The 15,627-nt window shown below is 41.3% G+C and overlaps 1 protein-coding gene across 2 annotated transcripts; it reads right to left on the bottom strand.

Annotated features, from left to right (window-relative positions):
• Positions 1 to 1,579: 1,579 nt before the first annotated feature.
• LOC311259310 (uncharacterized protein) lies at positions 1,580 to 14,438 on the bottom strand. 2 transcript variants are annotated; one of them, XM_084356371.1, is made up of 3 exons: positions 14,317 to 14,438; positions 8,566 to 8,791; positions 1,580 to 4,228 (listed from the first exon to the last, which is right to left on the bottom strand). In XM_084356371.1, exon 3 carries the CDS (start codon positions 4,057 to 4,059, stop codon positions 2,131 to 2,133), a length of 1,929 nt encoding a protein of 642 aa, XP_084212497.1. In that variant the 5' UTR covers positions 4,060 to 4,228; positions 8,566 to 8,791; positions 14,317 to 14,438; the 3' UTR covers positions 1,580 to 2,130. The 2 variants fall into 2 exon arrangements, with proteins under 2 accessions (XP_084212497.1, XP_084212496.1); XM_084356370.1 differs by lacking the exon at positions 8,566 to 8,791.
• Positions 14,439 to 15,627: the final 1,189 nt, after the last annotated feature.

The raw sequence follows: 15,627 nt of genomic DNA, 5'->3' as shown, positions 1-15,627 counted from the left end.
ATGGTGTCCCCTGGGAAGTAGTAGTTGGTAAACACAATAAGGAGCAAACAGAAAGGCACTGGAGACTACTGCGTGTAATCAGTAAAGGGAGACCTATGTGACCACAGTGCATGTTACCATAGGGACCAGATGGTTGTGCCGCAGAGAGACTTAAGTGATTTATTGTTGTTTCTCTCCACTTTTGATTAAAATGTATTCTCTTTTTCCCCTAGTGGGAATGTTAGGTGTAACAGGGCAGGAGATGTAATGTAGGCTTTTCAGCCAGGAAGGAAAGGATACATGTTAACAAGGTATTTCAGCCATGAATGGATACAGCAGTGCTGCTCAGCCTCGATTCCAACTTTTGTGCAGTGGCCACTTGTGGTATTGCAGTAAAAAAAAATCCCTTGTGGCCCAAAAAGCATTTTCCCCATGGAAATGTTGACAGGACAACTCGGACGAATTGTGACTTTCTATTATGATTTTTTTTTTTATCCCACAACCCAAAATCTAGAAACTATTTTTGGCTTATGCACCAGGTAAGCAGTAATAGAAGAATTGCCAACTTAATACAGAAGATGATCTGGAAAATTTTGGTGCGGACCTGCAACCGTACCCACTATGAAACGTTTTTGGCTCAAAATAAATGTATTGCTCACTGCCACTAGTATGCCCAACGCAGGTCCCCTTATCTGTAGACAGCTGGTAAAGTCTACCCAAGCAAAACATTTGGAAAATATAAAGTAGAATTTACAATTGACCCTTTCCTGAGAACTGTGGCACACTGGGTCAATTGCATTGCACAAAAAAAGAACCAGTATTTCTACATGCAGGTTGGTTCTAGAAGTGTTACAGCAACCATTTTCTTGTCTGAACAGCATTGTGGTGACTGTGAGGAAAGGGAGAGAATCAAGTTCTGAACTGCTTTTCTTTTTAGAGAAGGTACTGGCTGATAAGCGTTCACTTGCCTCCGTTGCAGAAGTTGCTCAGTCAGTCCGTCCCCTAGCCAAATTGCCATAAAGTTTGGAATGGCCATTGTTGCCAGAGCATGTTTACCAATGATTCTGGTAACGACCTGACATTTCATCATAACGTGGCAAGTGCAGTATAATGGAGATGTCTTGAAACGTAATACTTTATTCAACAACCATAATGTTTTAGCACTTGAGCGTTTTAAAGTGAAAAGGGCACTTTTCAAGGGAAGCTACATGCTAGTAATAACATTTACAACTTATGCACACCCACCTTTTCCCCCAGTTCTTATGTTTCACCTTACATGTCACTGGATACACTATCTAAAAAGCCTTCTACAATCCGATTAATAGGAAATTTTATTTTCACACAACATTATGGAATCTCATTAATAGAATGAGTGTGTTTTATACTACCACTAGGAGTCACCCCAGGAACTAATTTTTAACCAATATCAGGTATGATTTCTTACAAACTGTACCCAGGTGTCACAAATCACAAGTTACTATAACTTGTCAAGTTGCCCTCAAATTGAATAGCCAATACATTTGCTTTAAACCATAATTAGTGACCATTTAATCTACTAGCAGCAAAAAGGGAGTCAAAGCAAAACTGATAGCACATGAAGTAATATCTCTGTACATTTTTTAATGGCACAATTTAAAAGCTATTTAGTGACAACACTATCCTTGCAAAAGTAAGATATACAGTACACATACCACATATTGATGAAAATGTCAAAATGACATATTCTCAAGTAAAACATAGGAATAATGCATCAACATCATCGATTAACAGAATGGGTCACCACAGAAAATACAAAGCTAGCTAGTCAGACATTGGAATTTGGAGAACACTAGATTTAAACTTGCATTTTATGCATGTCAGATATATGTGGAAATTGTGTTCATGTTTCTATCTTTTTTTCTGTCTTTTTAATTCAAGTTATTTGGTATGCTTCCAATCTAAACCATACTTTTTTTTTTTATAAAGTTCACCAATAAACAGATTTTTCTCCTCATGCCAAAGAAAAAGTGTATAAAATAATCATTAGTAACAAACTTTACATCAATTCACAACCTATACAGTAATTCAAATATTTGCATTCAAAAGCACCAAAAACACTTGTGAGAACGTGATTGTTGGCAATAGTTATAACTAATGGGTCCAACATTATAGTTACCCATTGTTTTCTGAGCCATGGGAAGTCTGGTGCTGAAGAAACGTCTCCAAGCATGAGAATGTCTCTGTGCACTCAGTGCATTCATAAAGAACCTCTGAGGAATTACCTTGATCATTTTGAGTTTGTTCCATATAGTCATCCTCTATGTCCTCTGCATTACCCTTTTCTAGGGCAGTTTCATCCCCATTGGAACCAGTGCCGTGACATATTTGTCCATCACCACCCGTTTCATCAGTGCCTGGGTGATTTTGAAGGTGAAGCTCAAGGGATGAAGAATTCTTGAATTGAGCTGGACACCTGGGGCACTTATTAGGTTCCTTTTTGTGATAGCGCAAGTGGCGTTGGTACACGCATAACAGGCCAAATCTCTTTCCACATTCCTGACACCTATAGTTAACTCTGCCTGCTTTCCCCGATTGTTTCCCCTTTTGATTATCCTCTGGTGAGGCCGTTTGTTCATTGTCAGAGGTGCTCTTGTTTTTCTCGTCAGGAGAGAATGTGGTATTCTCGCCATTAAGGGAATCGGGGGCAGGCCCATTAGGTGAAGCTGTGTACAAGTGTTTCAAACCTGGCTTCTTTTCTAATTCAGCTTTGTGGTACATGGCTACATGCCTTCTCAAATCACAGCGTTGGGGAAAATGTCGACCACAAAATACACATGTGTGCATAGTACCCTTATGGTATCTCATGTGCCGAGATAAACTACTGGAATGATTAAAGACACGGTGACAGTGCTTGCACGGATGCAGCTTGCCATTTGGATTACCTCTTCTAGTACGTCTGCCTTTAGGCGATATTCTTCGCTTAAAAGTTTTTTGTGATTCTTGATTCAGCTGATCTATTTCCTCCTGAGTTTGATGCGTACGATGATGCTCCTTCAGATCTGTTAACCTTTGGAAACATTCCCCACATAAACCACATCTGTATGGTGTCATAGAGTGATCAGCAATAGTCCCACGACTACTCTGCCTAAAGATTTTACTATCCCCATTTTTAATACCAGCAGATGTGCCATTGCTATAGCAGTTTTCATCTGGTATGTATTCTATGTTCTTAGAGTTCACTGCAATTTCAATTTCAGTTTCATAAGTAACGTCAAGCTCTATTCCTTTGCAATGGTACAGTGAATGTGTCTGAAAATCTGACATCCAGAAAAAATTCAACTTGCACTTCCTACAGGGATATGTTTTCTCGCACTTTTTTTCCTGCTTCTTCTCAGATTTACTCACGGTTGTAGCCTTGGTGGAGAGGTGGTTTTCTTTCTGATGAGCATTCAGAGCATCCACTTTAAGGAATCGCTTACCACAATGACCACAGCAGTGAAAGCTTTCATTGGCATGGTCTTGAAGGTGTTTTGTAAGGTCCTGTCTACCTTCAAAGATCTTACAGCACAAAGTACACTTGTAACCTCGCTCTGTGTTTCGATACTGTTGGTGACGATGTAAACTCTGCAGGCTGTTAAAGGATCTGCTACATATTTCACAACGGTAATGGCCCTGACGAGACTTGTCCAAGTTCATGTCTGATGGCCTTTGCCTGAAGACGTCTCTGTAAGGAGACGGCTGTGGCCTTAGTGTTGGAGAGACTGGTTTGACAGGGGATGGGAAATGTGATGGCAGGACTCCAGGAGATACTGGTTTTGCAGAAGAATGTGACGGCACCAAGCCATTCACAACGGTCAGTGTACCATTTTCTTGAAGCACATATTCTCGAGGGACTTCAAATCCATTGGATGAGCCATCAAAGGAGAATGACTCCAAAGGTCCATGAATGGCCATGTGAGCCAATACATTAGAGTACTGGCTAAACCCATCACCACACTCAGTGCAGATAAAGGTACTTGATTCTCCACCCAATTGTGCTGAATCAGTATTCACTGATTTCTGCTTCTCCATGATGAAATTTTGTCCATGTGCTGATGGCATCACTTTTCAATCTGTAAGTATGATTAAAAACTCTATCCAGGCACCCTTTAAAGTTGGTTTCCATGGGGGAATTGATATGTCCACTCTCTCAACATACTGATCCTGAAAAGACGTCCTTTCGAGCTGAATGTTCACTCCTCTTCTAAGGTTTTCCAGGTTGTATCAGCACCTGGGAAGATAAAAGAAAGAATTATTAAACTACTGAAGCCCTAGTTTGTATAACGACATTTCAAAAACATTTATAACATTTTGAAATCTCTTGTCTTTTAATATCAGTACACCAGTGACAACAACTGTTGAGAAATGTTTCTCTCGCTTTACCTTAACAGATTTAAACATTTGAGGGGTTGCCTGGATCAGCGTTTCCCCACTCACTCTTCTACTCATTCACACGTCTTGAAGAATTGTATTGACCAATTTCCAGTCCTCCTTGTGTTGGACCATAGTACCAAGCCTGACCACTGGGTACCGCTGATCTGATGTACTAAAGTGACATCAGTACCAGTATGCAGCGATGTTAAAATATTTTTAATTTGGGTGGGAAAAAAAGAGCACACAGAATGATACTCTGTATCAGCAGATAACTTGAGCTGAGGTATCCGAATCAGGAGAGAAAAAGTTTGATCCTTGCTACTGACCATGGAATACTTAAGTGACAAGATCTGGCCTGTAAAAGTCTACATAAATTGCTTCAAAGGCAAGCTCAGTGATGTTGCTAGGTATGCGTCCTTTGTCTCTGACGCATTCAAATCTAAAAAGGACGACCATCTGCAAACTGTATACATATCTCAATTCTTGCGACATGATACTTTCTGTTGCAACAAAGATAGATCCTCGACACACCAATTTCAACAATCAAAGCAACTAACTTGGTATTGGTGAATAAACTAACTGGGTCACTGTCAAGAATGATCAGCTCTGATCAATTCTGAATACTCTTGTGTAGATGATGATGGATGATGCTGTACCCTTCAGGAGTTGCTCCGTGTTGAAAGTAAACCACCATTTGTTTTATTTGAATTTTGTAGACAAGTCTATCAGGATGATGCAATAGGGCTGTAGGCCTACCCAATTTAGGATGTTGCCAGTTGAATCAGATTTGACTGATCAATAAAAAGATTCAACTATTCCATCTTTTTGCCAGTTCAAACACGCCAGTGAGCAGCAGCAGCACAGTAACGCAGCCACCACTCGGTATACAGTCATCCAGTGTGCCCAGCCTGTAACGGAGAAAATCATTCTCTGACTGACTGGCCCATCAAATTTCTGAGATTCGGGATTTTATTACCATGATTTATCAGAAATCAAAATTTTATTGTGACCCACTGAATTTCCCAGGAACCCACTCAAATGACCACCTGTTGGTTCTGGGGACTCCCTATACATAAAAACCTAGCAACATTACTGCAAGCTTTAGTGATAGGACAGAATCAGCCACTGTGATAGGGCAATATTCATTACCTTTGCCAAGGAAGTTATGTTTTTGGTACAGTTTGTTGGTTTGTTTGTCTGTTTGTCAGCAGGATTTCAGAAAAAACTACTGGCCAAATTGTCATGAAACGTGGCAGAAGGGTGTAGCATGCGCCAAGGAAAAATGGAAATGGATCCAGATCACAGGGTGGATAATATTTTTCACGGGTTGGCCCCTCCTCCCCAGCCCAAGAGAGGTGCGGTGGTCGAGCAAACTAGACATTGAATGAAGAGAGGGAGCGGCAATAGCGACAACAAAGCGGGGAATCAGGGAACTACAATTTTAATATTTTTCAATGTTTCACGGTGGTTGCGTTCTAAAGCAAAAACAGGCCTCAACATGCCCACAACTGTGCACAAGGATGCCACACTACCAGCATTTTTTGAATTCATACGAAGCACACATCAAACAGATACACAGGTCGGCATCTCTTTATACATCCATGGCAGAGACAGAGGAGAGACAAAGACAACAATGTAACCTGGTTGCTACAGTTTTCTTCTATAGTCTGATCTCACACCTTGACCACTTTATTGGCTGGGGGTTACAAGCTCACTACCCAAAGGCTGACACCCAGACATGTCCCCAACACAGCTAATTAATAAGAAAAATAAAATACAGGCACAGGCAGTACCTTTGCAGATACTGCCACAAACTTCTGATGGGTCACAAGTGATGATCGAGAGGTGATGCTGATGCTTCAGCTATATGCAACTATATTCTGACATAATTCTAATACTTCTAGCTCAGGGGGTAGACCTGCTGTCATTACTTGGAAGGTTGCTGGTTTGATTAGTTACTAGTCCCCCGGCTGCACTTCAAAGTATCCTTGAGCACGATACTGAACCCCAAAGACAGAGCACCTTGAATGGCATGGTGCTCTGTCATCAGTGATTCTCCATAGGGATTCTCTACTCTGATTTAAGGGGTTTTGGATACTGCGTGTTTGTTTGCAGTAGCCCTTTTCACACAGAGACGTTACATTATCTCCACAGTGGAGGTTCACACACGTTTTCTGGGGGAAAGTTTACTGAAGTCTTGGTCGGGAGGGCTGACCGTCTCAAAAAATTTTTTCAAGACAGTAACTACATCAACACAATAGTGGAAGGAGACGAACACTTGGTGAATTAAAGTTTTTGGCCAGGGAGATACACTGTTTTTCGGGCAGAAATGTGAAAAAGAGTTGGTAGGACAGACAGGATGACAGAGAGGATGACATACACTTCTCCACGTATAACTGCGGTATTTTTTTTTCTCATACAAGTTGCCAAAGACACTACCAGTTACAGTTACACTACGTCACTGTTTCTCTTTATTTTGTTGAGTGAAGGATCTGCTTAGTTATCAGGCTGTGAACACCATCAGTTTGACATTGACACAGACGTCGGTTCGCCTCTGATACTACCTTCAGAGGCGCATCAGAGCTCAGGCGAAATTTCACCCCTTGCCACATCTGAAACTGTCACATAGAGGAGGATGCGGAGAATTGCCGCAGGATCCCCGCACTCAAAGGGCAATGTGAATGGGGTTAGTGAGAGGCATTCAGGCTCTGCATGCACAGTAAGTGTGTCTTGAGTATTCTGCCATGTGCTTATATGTCTGTCTGTGCATGTGTGAACAGAATTTTGTCAACGTGATGGCAACTTAACTGTGGATGATCCAGAGTTCAAAGATGGGTTCGAACCCGCACCCACCCAATCCGTTATGAGAGCCAACCCACCCCGCCCAATCTGTTACAATATGCGACCCGTGCCCAGCCTAACCCGCAAAAAACATGATGCACCATATGAGCACTAGACTGATAAATGAGACAGAGGACGGCCAGAGCGAGAGCAGTCTCTGTCTGTAGTGTTGATTCTGCTACTGGGAGCAGAGAAGACCAGAGCAGAGCTGTCTCTCTTTCTTCTTTGTGACCCGCTCACAGAAGAGGGGGGGGGGGGGGGTCTAGTATAAATAAAGTAAATGAATAATTAAAAGAATAAATGAATTATTCCAAACGTTGGTATCTATTGTTGATTAAATCAGTGAAAGTCTGAACATTCCTGCAAGTTTAAACTTTGAACATGAACTTCGCCTTTTTTTACTCTCTCACACATGAACAAAGCATTTGTCACATCTTAACGGTGAACTGTTACAATGTAGTAACCTTATGTGTCGGACTATTCAGTGTTAAGTCCAAGTGTTTGGCTGCACTGTGCAAAAAAGTGAAAGTGCAAAAGAGTCCACAGTCCCAGGATTTAACCTGTTTCGACGTGCTTCCAGTACACAACCAGCGGAACTAAAGGCATGCTCACTGGATGCGCTTGTTGCTGGAATGCACAGCAGCGCTCAGGCCAGCGTGGAGAGGAGAGGGTATGGCCCAATGGTGATCCCTCCAAAAGGCAAGAATGTCCTCCTTGCACTCGTGCATGGTGAAATGTCTCTGCAAGTAACGCTGTATTTCATCTGGCACCCGTGATATTTTTTGGTAAGGCTGACCCAAACCCACCTGACCCACAGGTGCATTCCCAAGTCCCGTGGGTTACGGATGGACCCGCATGGTCTGACCCACGAGTAATGAATAATGACTGAGTAGACAATGGTGTGACCCCATTGCAAGATGTCCGCTACTTCCTGCATTTTTTCATATTGTGGCAAAGAAAAATATAGCAATATAATTTTTTTTTCAATGTTATGCAGCCCTTGTTTGGAGATATCCAGACATATAATGGTTGCGCTTGCAGGCAAGCGTGGACTGTTGGCCTTGGCGGAGGTATGCAGCCTCCGAGTGGCCCTTTATTTTTCTATTTGAATAGGCCCTAGGGACGCCAGATCTCAGCAATGTGAGGGGACTCACATGTCTAACTAACTAACTAATGTCCAGGAGCTATTCATCATCCCACTACACACTGTCAGACAGGTCATGGCATCTAAACCCATTTATACATTAGCAGAAGGCCTTGAACGCTGCTTCTGTCCCTATACAAATCTGGATTGACGATTCTGAGTTTCATTGGACAATATTGATGACTTTAATTCATTTTGGAATTGCTTACCCACCACTGTCCTAAGAGCATGTATGTCTTCTGATGATTTGGTTGTGGTGTTGATCACCATCAATGAGAAAGCCCACCGGGAAGAGGCTTAACTGACCAGATTTGTGCACTGCAGAGTTCGACTGTTGGTGCACATCGGTCCTGGCTGTTGTTTAAAACTGGATTCAGGTTTTGATCCCACTCCCCCATCTTGGCTCCATTTAAGTGCAGAGATTCCGCAATACTGCTGCAATGAAACCACATTATTATGTCAGCTTTGCTTTTTCACACTAAACTATACAACACCCACACAATGCTGCCCTGTGTGTGATTTTAGATAGAAGGGGTGAGAGTTTGTGGCAATCTCACGATTTGTTTTGACTTCCGATTCTCAGGTGTCCAACTGGATTCAGAAACGATTTTCGATTTAAAACAATTCTTGATTCAAAATTGATAATTTAATTGATAAAAAGTTATTAACCTTATCAATCCACCCCCCAAGTTTATTTCTACCTTTTTTCTCCGACAACATCACGCCTCTAATTGATATTCAGATAATCAATTTTTGACATCTGTGCGATTCTGAATTGTGGGAGATAAAATTCTCAATTCTTATATGAATCTTTTTTTTACCCACCCCTATTAGATAGCATGGCAGAATTCCATGAGCAAGGAGAAATGATGTATAACAACAGCTTGTTTGTGCTGCCATCTCAGCCTTTTTACACAGACGTTAATTTGGCTCTCTTACGAACTCTGCTGTCAGCTTAAAGGCGGAACAATAATACCCTGCTATTACGCATTTGTATCTTTTATACAGAACGGCAAGGCAGAATAATGGCGCAATATTCCTGCCTCGAAACGGCTGTGTGGGGCTTCTAATAGCACCCACAATCAGTGCATAGAACCAAAGATGGTCTGAGCAGTGTAGCAGTGAACATGGACACTGGCAACAGAAGTAATGTGGAAAATAAGAATTTAGGGAGTGCTTGGAGCTCTACCCGTTTTCTCACAATAAACAGAATCTAAACAATCCATCAAGAGGTCGAGGACAAATCATACTGTATGATTTTTTTAAACTTCAGCCAACAGCCAAAGTCAGCTGGTTATGTGATTACCTGGAGGCCACATTGCAGGCTCATATTACAGTACAAACAAGCACCCCTCGAACAATTCATCAAGGCAACCAACTTTTTTAACTCTGCATTGCTGTCCAGTGAAAAACCATTCATGCTGTGCCACCACGTCTTGAATGGTTGCAGTTTGTATCCTCTGAGCCATGCCATGTGCTCAGAGGATACAAAACCCAAACCCCTAACAAAATAGGCATAATTCTGTCCACAAGACCTAAAAAGATTCAAGATGAAACTGCTGCAATGAAACCACATTATTATGTCAGCTTTGCTTTTTCACATTAAACTATACAACACCCACACAATGCTGCTGCTTTTACAGTCCAATTCACCTCGGTAAATTCCACTCACAACTGCTATTAGTAGTGAAAGGTGCTTGAGAGAAGCACTATGCAGCAAGTTTGTAACCTGCCTGTCTTAAGTAAGTAGGCATTTCTGTGAGAGGAATATGACATTTCAAACATGTTAACCAACTATTACACAAGCATGGGTACGAACAGGTGACAGAATGTGCAACTCAGAGACACATTTTCTTGTAACTGGAGCGCCTGGATTACCTCTAGGTTTTGAGACAAGAAATTCGAGGACAGGCTGTCCTGGAGATTGCCCAGGAGAGAAAACCAGAAGTACAGGAGGTGGTGGCCTCTCTTAGCTCTGAAGGAGATACTGGGTACCGTGGCTGAGCTGGAAACACTGCAGAACACAGCTGCTGCCAAGCTGCGTCAACACTCACAGCACTACGGCTTGAGAAAGAAAAAGCCATGAGGCGCATACACAATCAATTACTTTGCGGTTAACAATACAGACAGTAATACTTTGTGTCTCTGAGCAAAGATTATCCAAGACTGTCAGACTGTGTTTGGACTGAGAAGAATCCAGTTTTGAAAGTGTAACTGTGTAAATGTGATCAGAGAGTTCCTGAAAAAGAGAGCACTGCTCAGGGGCACTGCCATTGGGGAGTGCCGTTGCCATGAGGGGATGTACTTGCATGTCAAGTGGTGTCCACATTAATGCCAGGACCCAAGATTTCCCAGCAGAACATCACATTGTAACGAGATGATCAATGTTACATCACCCGTTAGCGGTTTTAATGATGTGGCTGATCGGTGTATGAAGACATCAAACTACCCTATACCTTAAACAGATACTGACGTCCAAATCGAGTACTTGAATACTCATGCTCTTTCCCATTTCAGAGCTGCCTTAGTAATAGTATTTTCTGAGTGCCATCTGTGCTGGGTAGAGTAGGGATTTCACCTTCTTCCAAGTTGTATGGATAAGGAAAACAGTCTTGGGAGGTCTAAACTCCAGCAACACCTGCAAAGACCAACTTCACTGGGAGACTGATGCGTTTTGCCTTGTGGCTTTCATCCAGGACTAGTTGTGAACTTGCAAATAGTTGCTTAAATACACATCCAGCAGTTATGGAGCAACATTATCACTCATTTGGAGTTGTGTTTCTTACAACCTGGTGAATGCAAGACCAATATTCACTCTCTTGAAGCTGTTTGGTGTTGAGCAGGTAGCATACAGAGGGCCTTTAAAGCTTTTTTTTTGCTGAAAAACAGTGTGCTGTGGCTGGAAATGATTCTGAGAGCACTGAGAGTTAAGCAAGACAGTAAAGCTGTTATTTTATTTTATAATAGCCACTTTAAACGAATACACTAGAGCCTGACTACTACTTGATTTTGAGGCAAATGCAGATACTGATGAGAGTAAGTAAAAAATTATGATTTTGATATATTGGCAGATAAACACACATTCACTGAAATCTGGTTATCAAACACACGGCAGACCATTTTACAGCTTTTACAGCAACAATTAACGTTGTTGTCTAAAATGACATCAGCGCACTGAAACCGTAAACAACACCTGGAAATGAATTATTAAAAATTACTGAAGCATATTTTTCACATTACAATCTTCACAAGAAAAAGGTTTTCACACCGGCACATATTGGACAATATATACAGCAATACTGATATGATGGGCCAATATCGGATGATAGTATCGGCCAGGCTCTGAATACACCAGTGAAAGAACTTAGAACTGTGCATATAACCTAAAGAGCTGGTTCCAAGCACTTTCCGGGCCTTCCCTGCAACCAAATTCACAACCAAAGCAAGCTTTGCTTTTTGAGGCAAAATTTCCAAAATTGCATGCAAATTATTTGGTCTACAGGATTATACACGTTGTTCTTTTAGCACCATACTTTTTCAATAAACATCTTTATCTCTTCTCCAGCTGTTGCTTAGCTCTCTGATGCCCCTGGTCAACAAGTACTCACTTAAAATAATTGGGTTACTGGATACCAGTCACTTGTCTTTAAAGGTAATGCTGACATAATATGCAGCTTTCAGTCTAACAGTGGACTACATATGCAGAAAGAACCAACCATTTCTCAGTGTATTTCAAAGAACCACGTCTGTTGCTAAAGCCAAATTCTTACATAAAGACAAGACACAACAAACAGTTATCAACACAACACAGTTTGCCTGAAGAATGCAGCCTCATATATCAAAGCAATCAAATTCTGATAGACTGAATATGCTGTTGCATTTAAATTCATATAATGTTCCTTGCAAAACACACAAATCCAACAATGCAATCTACTAAAGGAGTGGTAGGATTAAAAGATGCACATTTTCAAAATTTCAGCAGCACAAGAGAAAGATACCAAATGCCAAAGACTGTCCAGCTTTCAAAAACTAACCCTGTGCCAATTTTAATCTTTTGTTGTACTCTTGGGCCCGTAGGTATTTGTGCAGGAAATGACACACCTATGTACTGTTAATAGTCAATTATCTACTTAGCCTTGCATATTACATTAGCTACAGTTGGCGAAACATGCCCCAACAGTGAACATACAAGATAGGGAGGCCCTTATAGCCATGTCCCAAACCAATATCCCTTTTTGCACAGCCTGTTCAAGGCGGGAATGTTGAGCTGTTGTTCTGCCTTGTCATTGCGTATGTAAAAGGTACGAAGATGGGAGGTTGGGTTGTGATTGTGGTTCCGCCTCTGAGCCGACATCAAGGGTGGTAAGGTAACAGAGCTGAATCAACGTCTGTGTAAAACCAGTGAGCCAGCAGGACAGGACAGTGATGTGATGTTTTGATGTATTGTTATGCATGTGACCCGGAACCAAAAGACCAATCAAGCAGCTAAGTCAAACAAGAACAGCAACCGAAATGTCTGCAATTTAAGGAGACAACGAGGCCCAAGAGCCCGTTACCCCTTATAAAATGGCCATGTTATGCCACTGTTTAGAAAGCACCGACCGACAGCTACACAAAATGGCACACCAGACGGCGAAGCTGTTGTGTTACAAGTCATGCCTCTTTTGCTTGGAGAACAGCAGCATGCTATCTAAAAATCACACTGGGCTGGCATGAAGCTGCTGTTTTTTTAGTGGAGTGTGAAAAAAACAAAAACAAAGCCAGTGTAACAATAAATTGAAATAGAATAGAATAGCTATAAAAGCCCGATCAATGTTTTCTTTTACACTTAATTTGTGGGTCCCACAGGCTATCAACCACAGCAGTCTGTAAAAACAGTTTAATCATAAACATACATTGCAGAACAATGGTTGGCATGTTTCAATCAATGGTATGACTGCCCAGTTTTGTTCTTTTGTTGTTTTTTTCCTTTTTGCAGTATTTCGTATCTATTTTATCGGGATTTTGCAGAAAAGGCACACTTCCTTGTGCGCATTTGTTTAAAAACCACCTCCAACCTTAGCAGGCTATTTATCAATAAAGAAAAGCTGCCTAAAGCCCTACAAATGATCCAGCCTGATGCTCTCTCCGTAGATCATGCAAAACACAAGAGCGCACCACACAGCATATTGATGATTTCCCATCAAAGAAATACCTTTGATGCAGGTATTTTGCTGATGCAGAGCTTTTCAACAGTCTTACACGTCAAAATAGACTTATTAATGTCAGTGGCTTGGTGTAGTCGAGGTATGTCAACTGTATTACGAAAGTAAAAAAACAAAGTTATTAGATGCTGTAAGGGCTGCAAATAAAGTCTAAACAATATAAATAACCAGCTGACTTTTAAAAATAGAGCACATCCGTTTTGGGGACGTCTCATTTTCCAAATCAAAATATTTACAAAGCTGCAGGTATGCACATGTGAATATATCTTAACTGTTCTGATTTGTCAGACTATCCCAGACGTTACCCATTATCTATATGTAAAAAAAAAAAGCATGTGTATGTGTTCAGGATTTCCGTTATCATCATGAGCAGCGATGAACAGATGTATTCAGCCAGGGGGCGACTGAACCCTTCCGTAACACACATCTATGATAGCTAGGCGGCTCTGAACGCTAGCCTACGTTGAAAGCTAGCTTTTATTGAAAACAAAGAGAGAGAAACAAATACGCATAGTGAAGGCTCATTGAATGAGATAAAGCTACAAACAGGCGCTCAGTGAGAGCAGCCCAATAAACTGTTTCAGCTAAATAAGAAGCTGTGGGCTAGTATTGTGGTCAGACGATAGCTAGCATTGGCTGCTGCTAGCTAACGCCAATTAGCAAAAGGGAGAAAAGCACTTGCGATTTCTATCTAGGCTAACCGGACATTTACGATTCAACTAGTTGGCTCGAGTAGTCAATTAAGGCAGAACTTACCACACAATCTAGCACATCTCAGATACAGTGAATTTAATGTGCAGCGTCTTGTAAGTGCCACACTGTGGTAGGTGGCTACCTGCTAGCTGCAGCAGGCTCCTTTCGCGGCCGCGGCTGGGCTGTTTCCCTTCACCTCTTCTTTTCGCCTTATGGCGGATTGCAATCAATGACTCTGGAGGTGTGTACCGCCACCTACTGTACGGGAGCGGGCACTAGTGGTTTTCACACCTACCAAGCAAACAAACTAGCAGACGTGTGAGTCAAGTCTTTCAAGTAAGCAAGTCTCAAGCAAGAGACAAGTCACTTTTTCCCCATCCAAGCTACTTCAGTCTTACCTGCAGTATTCTGTCTTTATGAAAAGAAAACACAAGGTATTACCTGCATCACGAGGATGTTATTGGCTGATTTATTTAACCTGTTCAAATATTAGGACAAATAATTTAATATTTATGTGTAGTGTTAACTGATATTCAGTGAAACATTCATAATCAAACAATCAATAAATATTGTATAAAAGACGGTTCATTTCTTAATTTCTTCTCAATCAAAAATCCCAGTTTGAAATACCGACAGTCAGAAATAAAAACAGATAAGTCATTTAAGTCATCATGTCTCAAGTCATGTCACAAGTCTTTAACATCCAAGTCCAAGTTGAGTCATTTGTTTTCTGTCCACTTCTGTCCACTCTGGACTCTGTAATTGAAACAGTCACATGGCTTGACTCAGGTCCAAGTCACGATGACTCTAGTACACATCTTTGTAAACTAGATAACTTTATTGACTAAATGGATATAGACTCTGCTAAATCCATCATATAACCATGTAACCTTCAAAAATGCATTTAGCCTACAGTTTTCTGGGCATCTAGTTGTTAATCCATCTAGATTCAATTCTCTATGTCCTCCTAATGTCGTAGGAGCCGTTCACTTTCTTCCTTGTAGCTTACATTTTGCATTCCCTGAGTTCAAACTTTTTGTATTGTTTTCTTCACACATAATTCCCCATGAACAGGGTCTTGTTGGGACCTGTATCATTCAACCTTAACCTAGTTCGCATGACATTGTCCCTCCTCTTACCCCTCCTAACCCTCTGTGCATTTATAGATTTCTGGCCTTTGAAATATGATTGCATTTTATTATCCACCTCCCATCATTCCTGCCTCCTTTATCATTTGTCCTTTTTTAATTATTGCTTCTTCTTCCCCTTTATCAACAGGAAGATACAAAATTACCTTTGCAAAAGAGGTTGTCTTCACCCCTGTCCATTTGTTGGTTGGTTTGTCAGCAGGATTACACAAACACAACCAATTTC

This window comes from Pagrus pagrus (assembly GCF_965226575.1).
Source record: "Pagrus pagrus genome assembly, chromosome: 7".
NCBI lineage: Eukaryota > Metazoa > Chordata > Actinopteri > Spariformes > Sparidae > Pagrus > Pagrus pagrus.
This window is presented reverse-complemented; position numbering and strand designations above follow the sequence as displayed.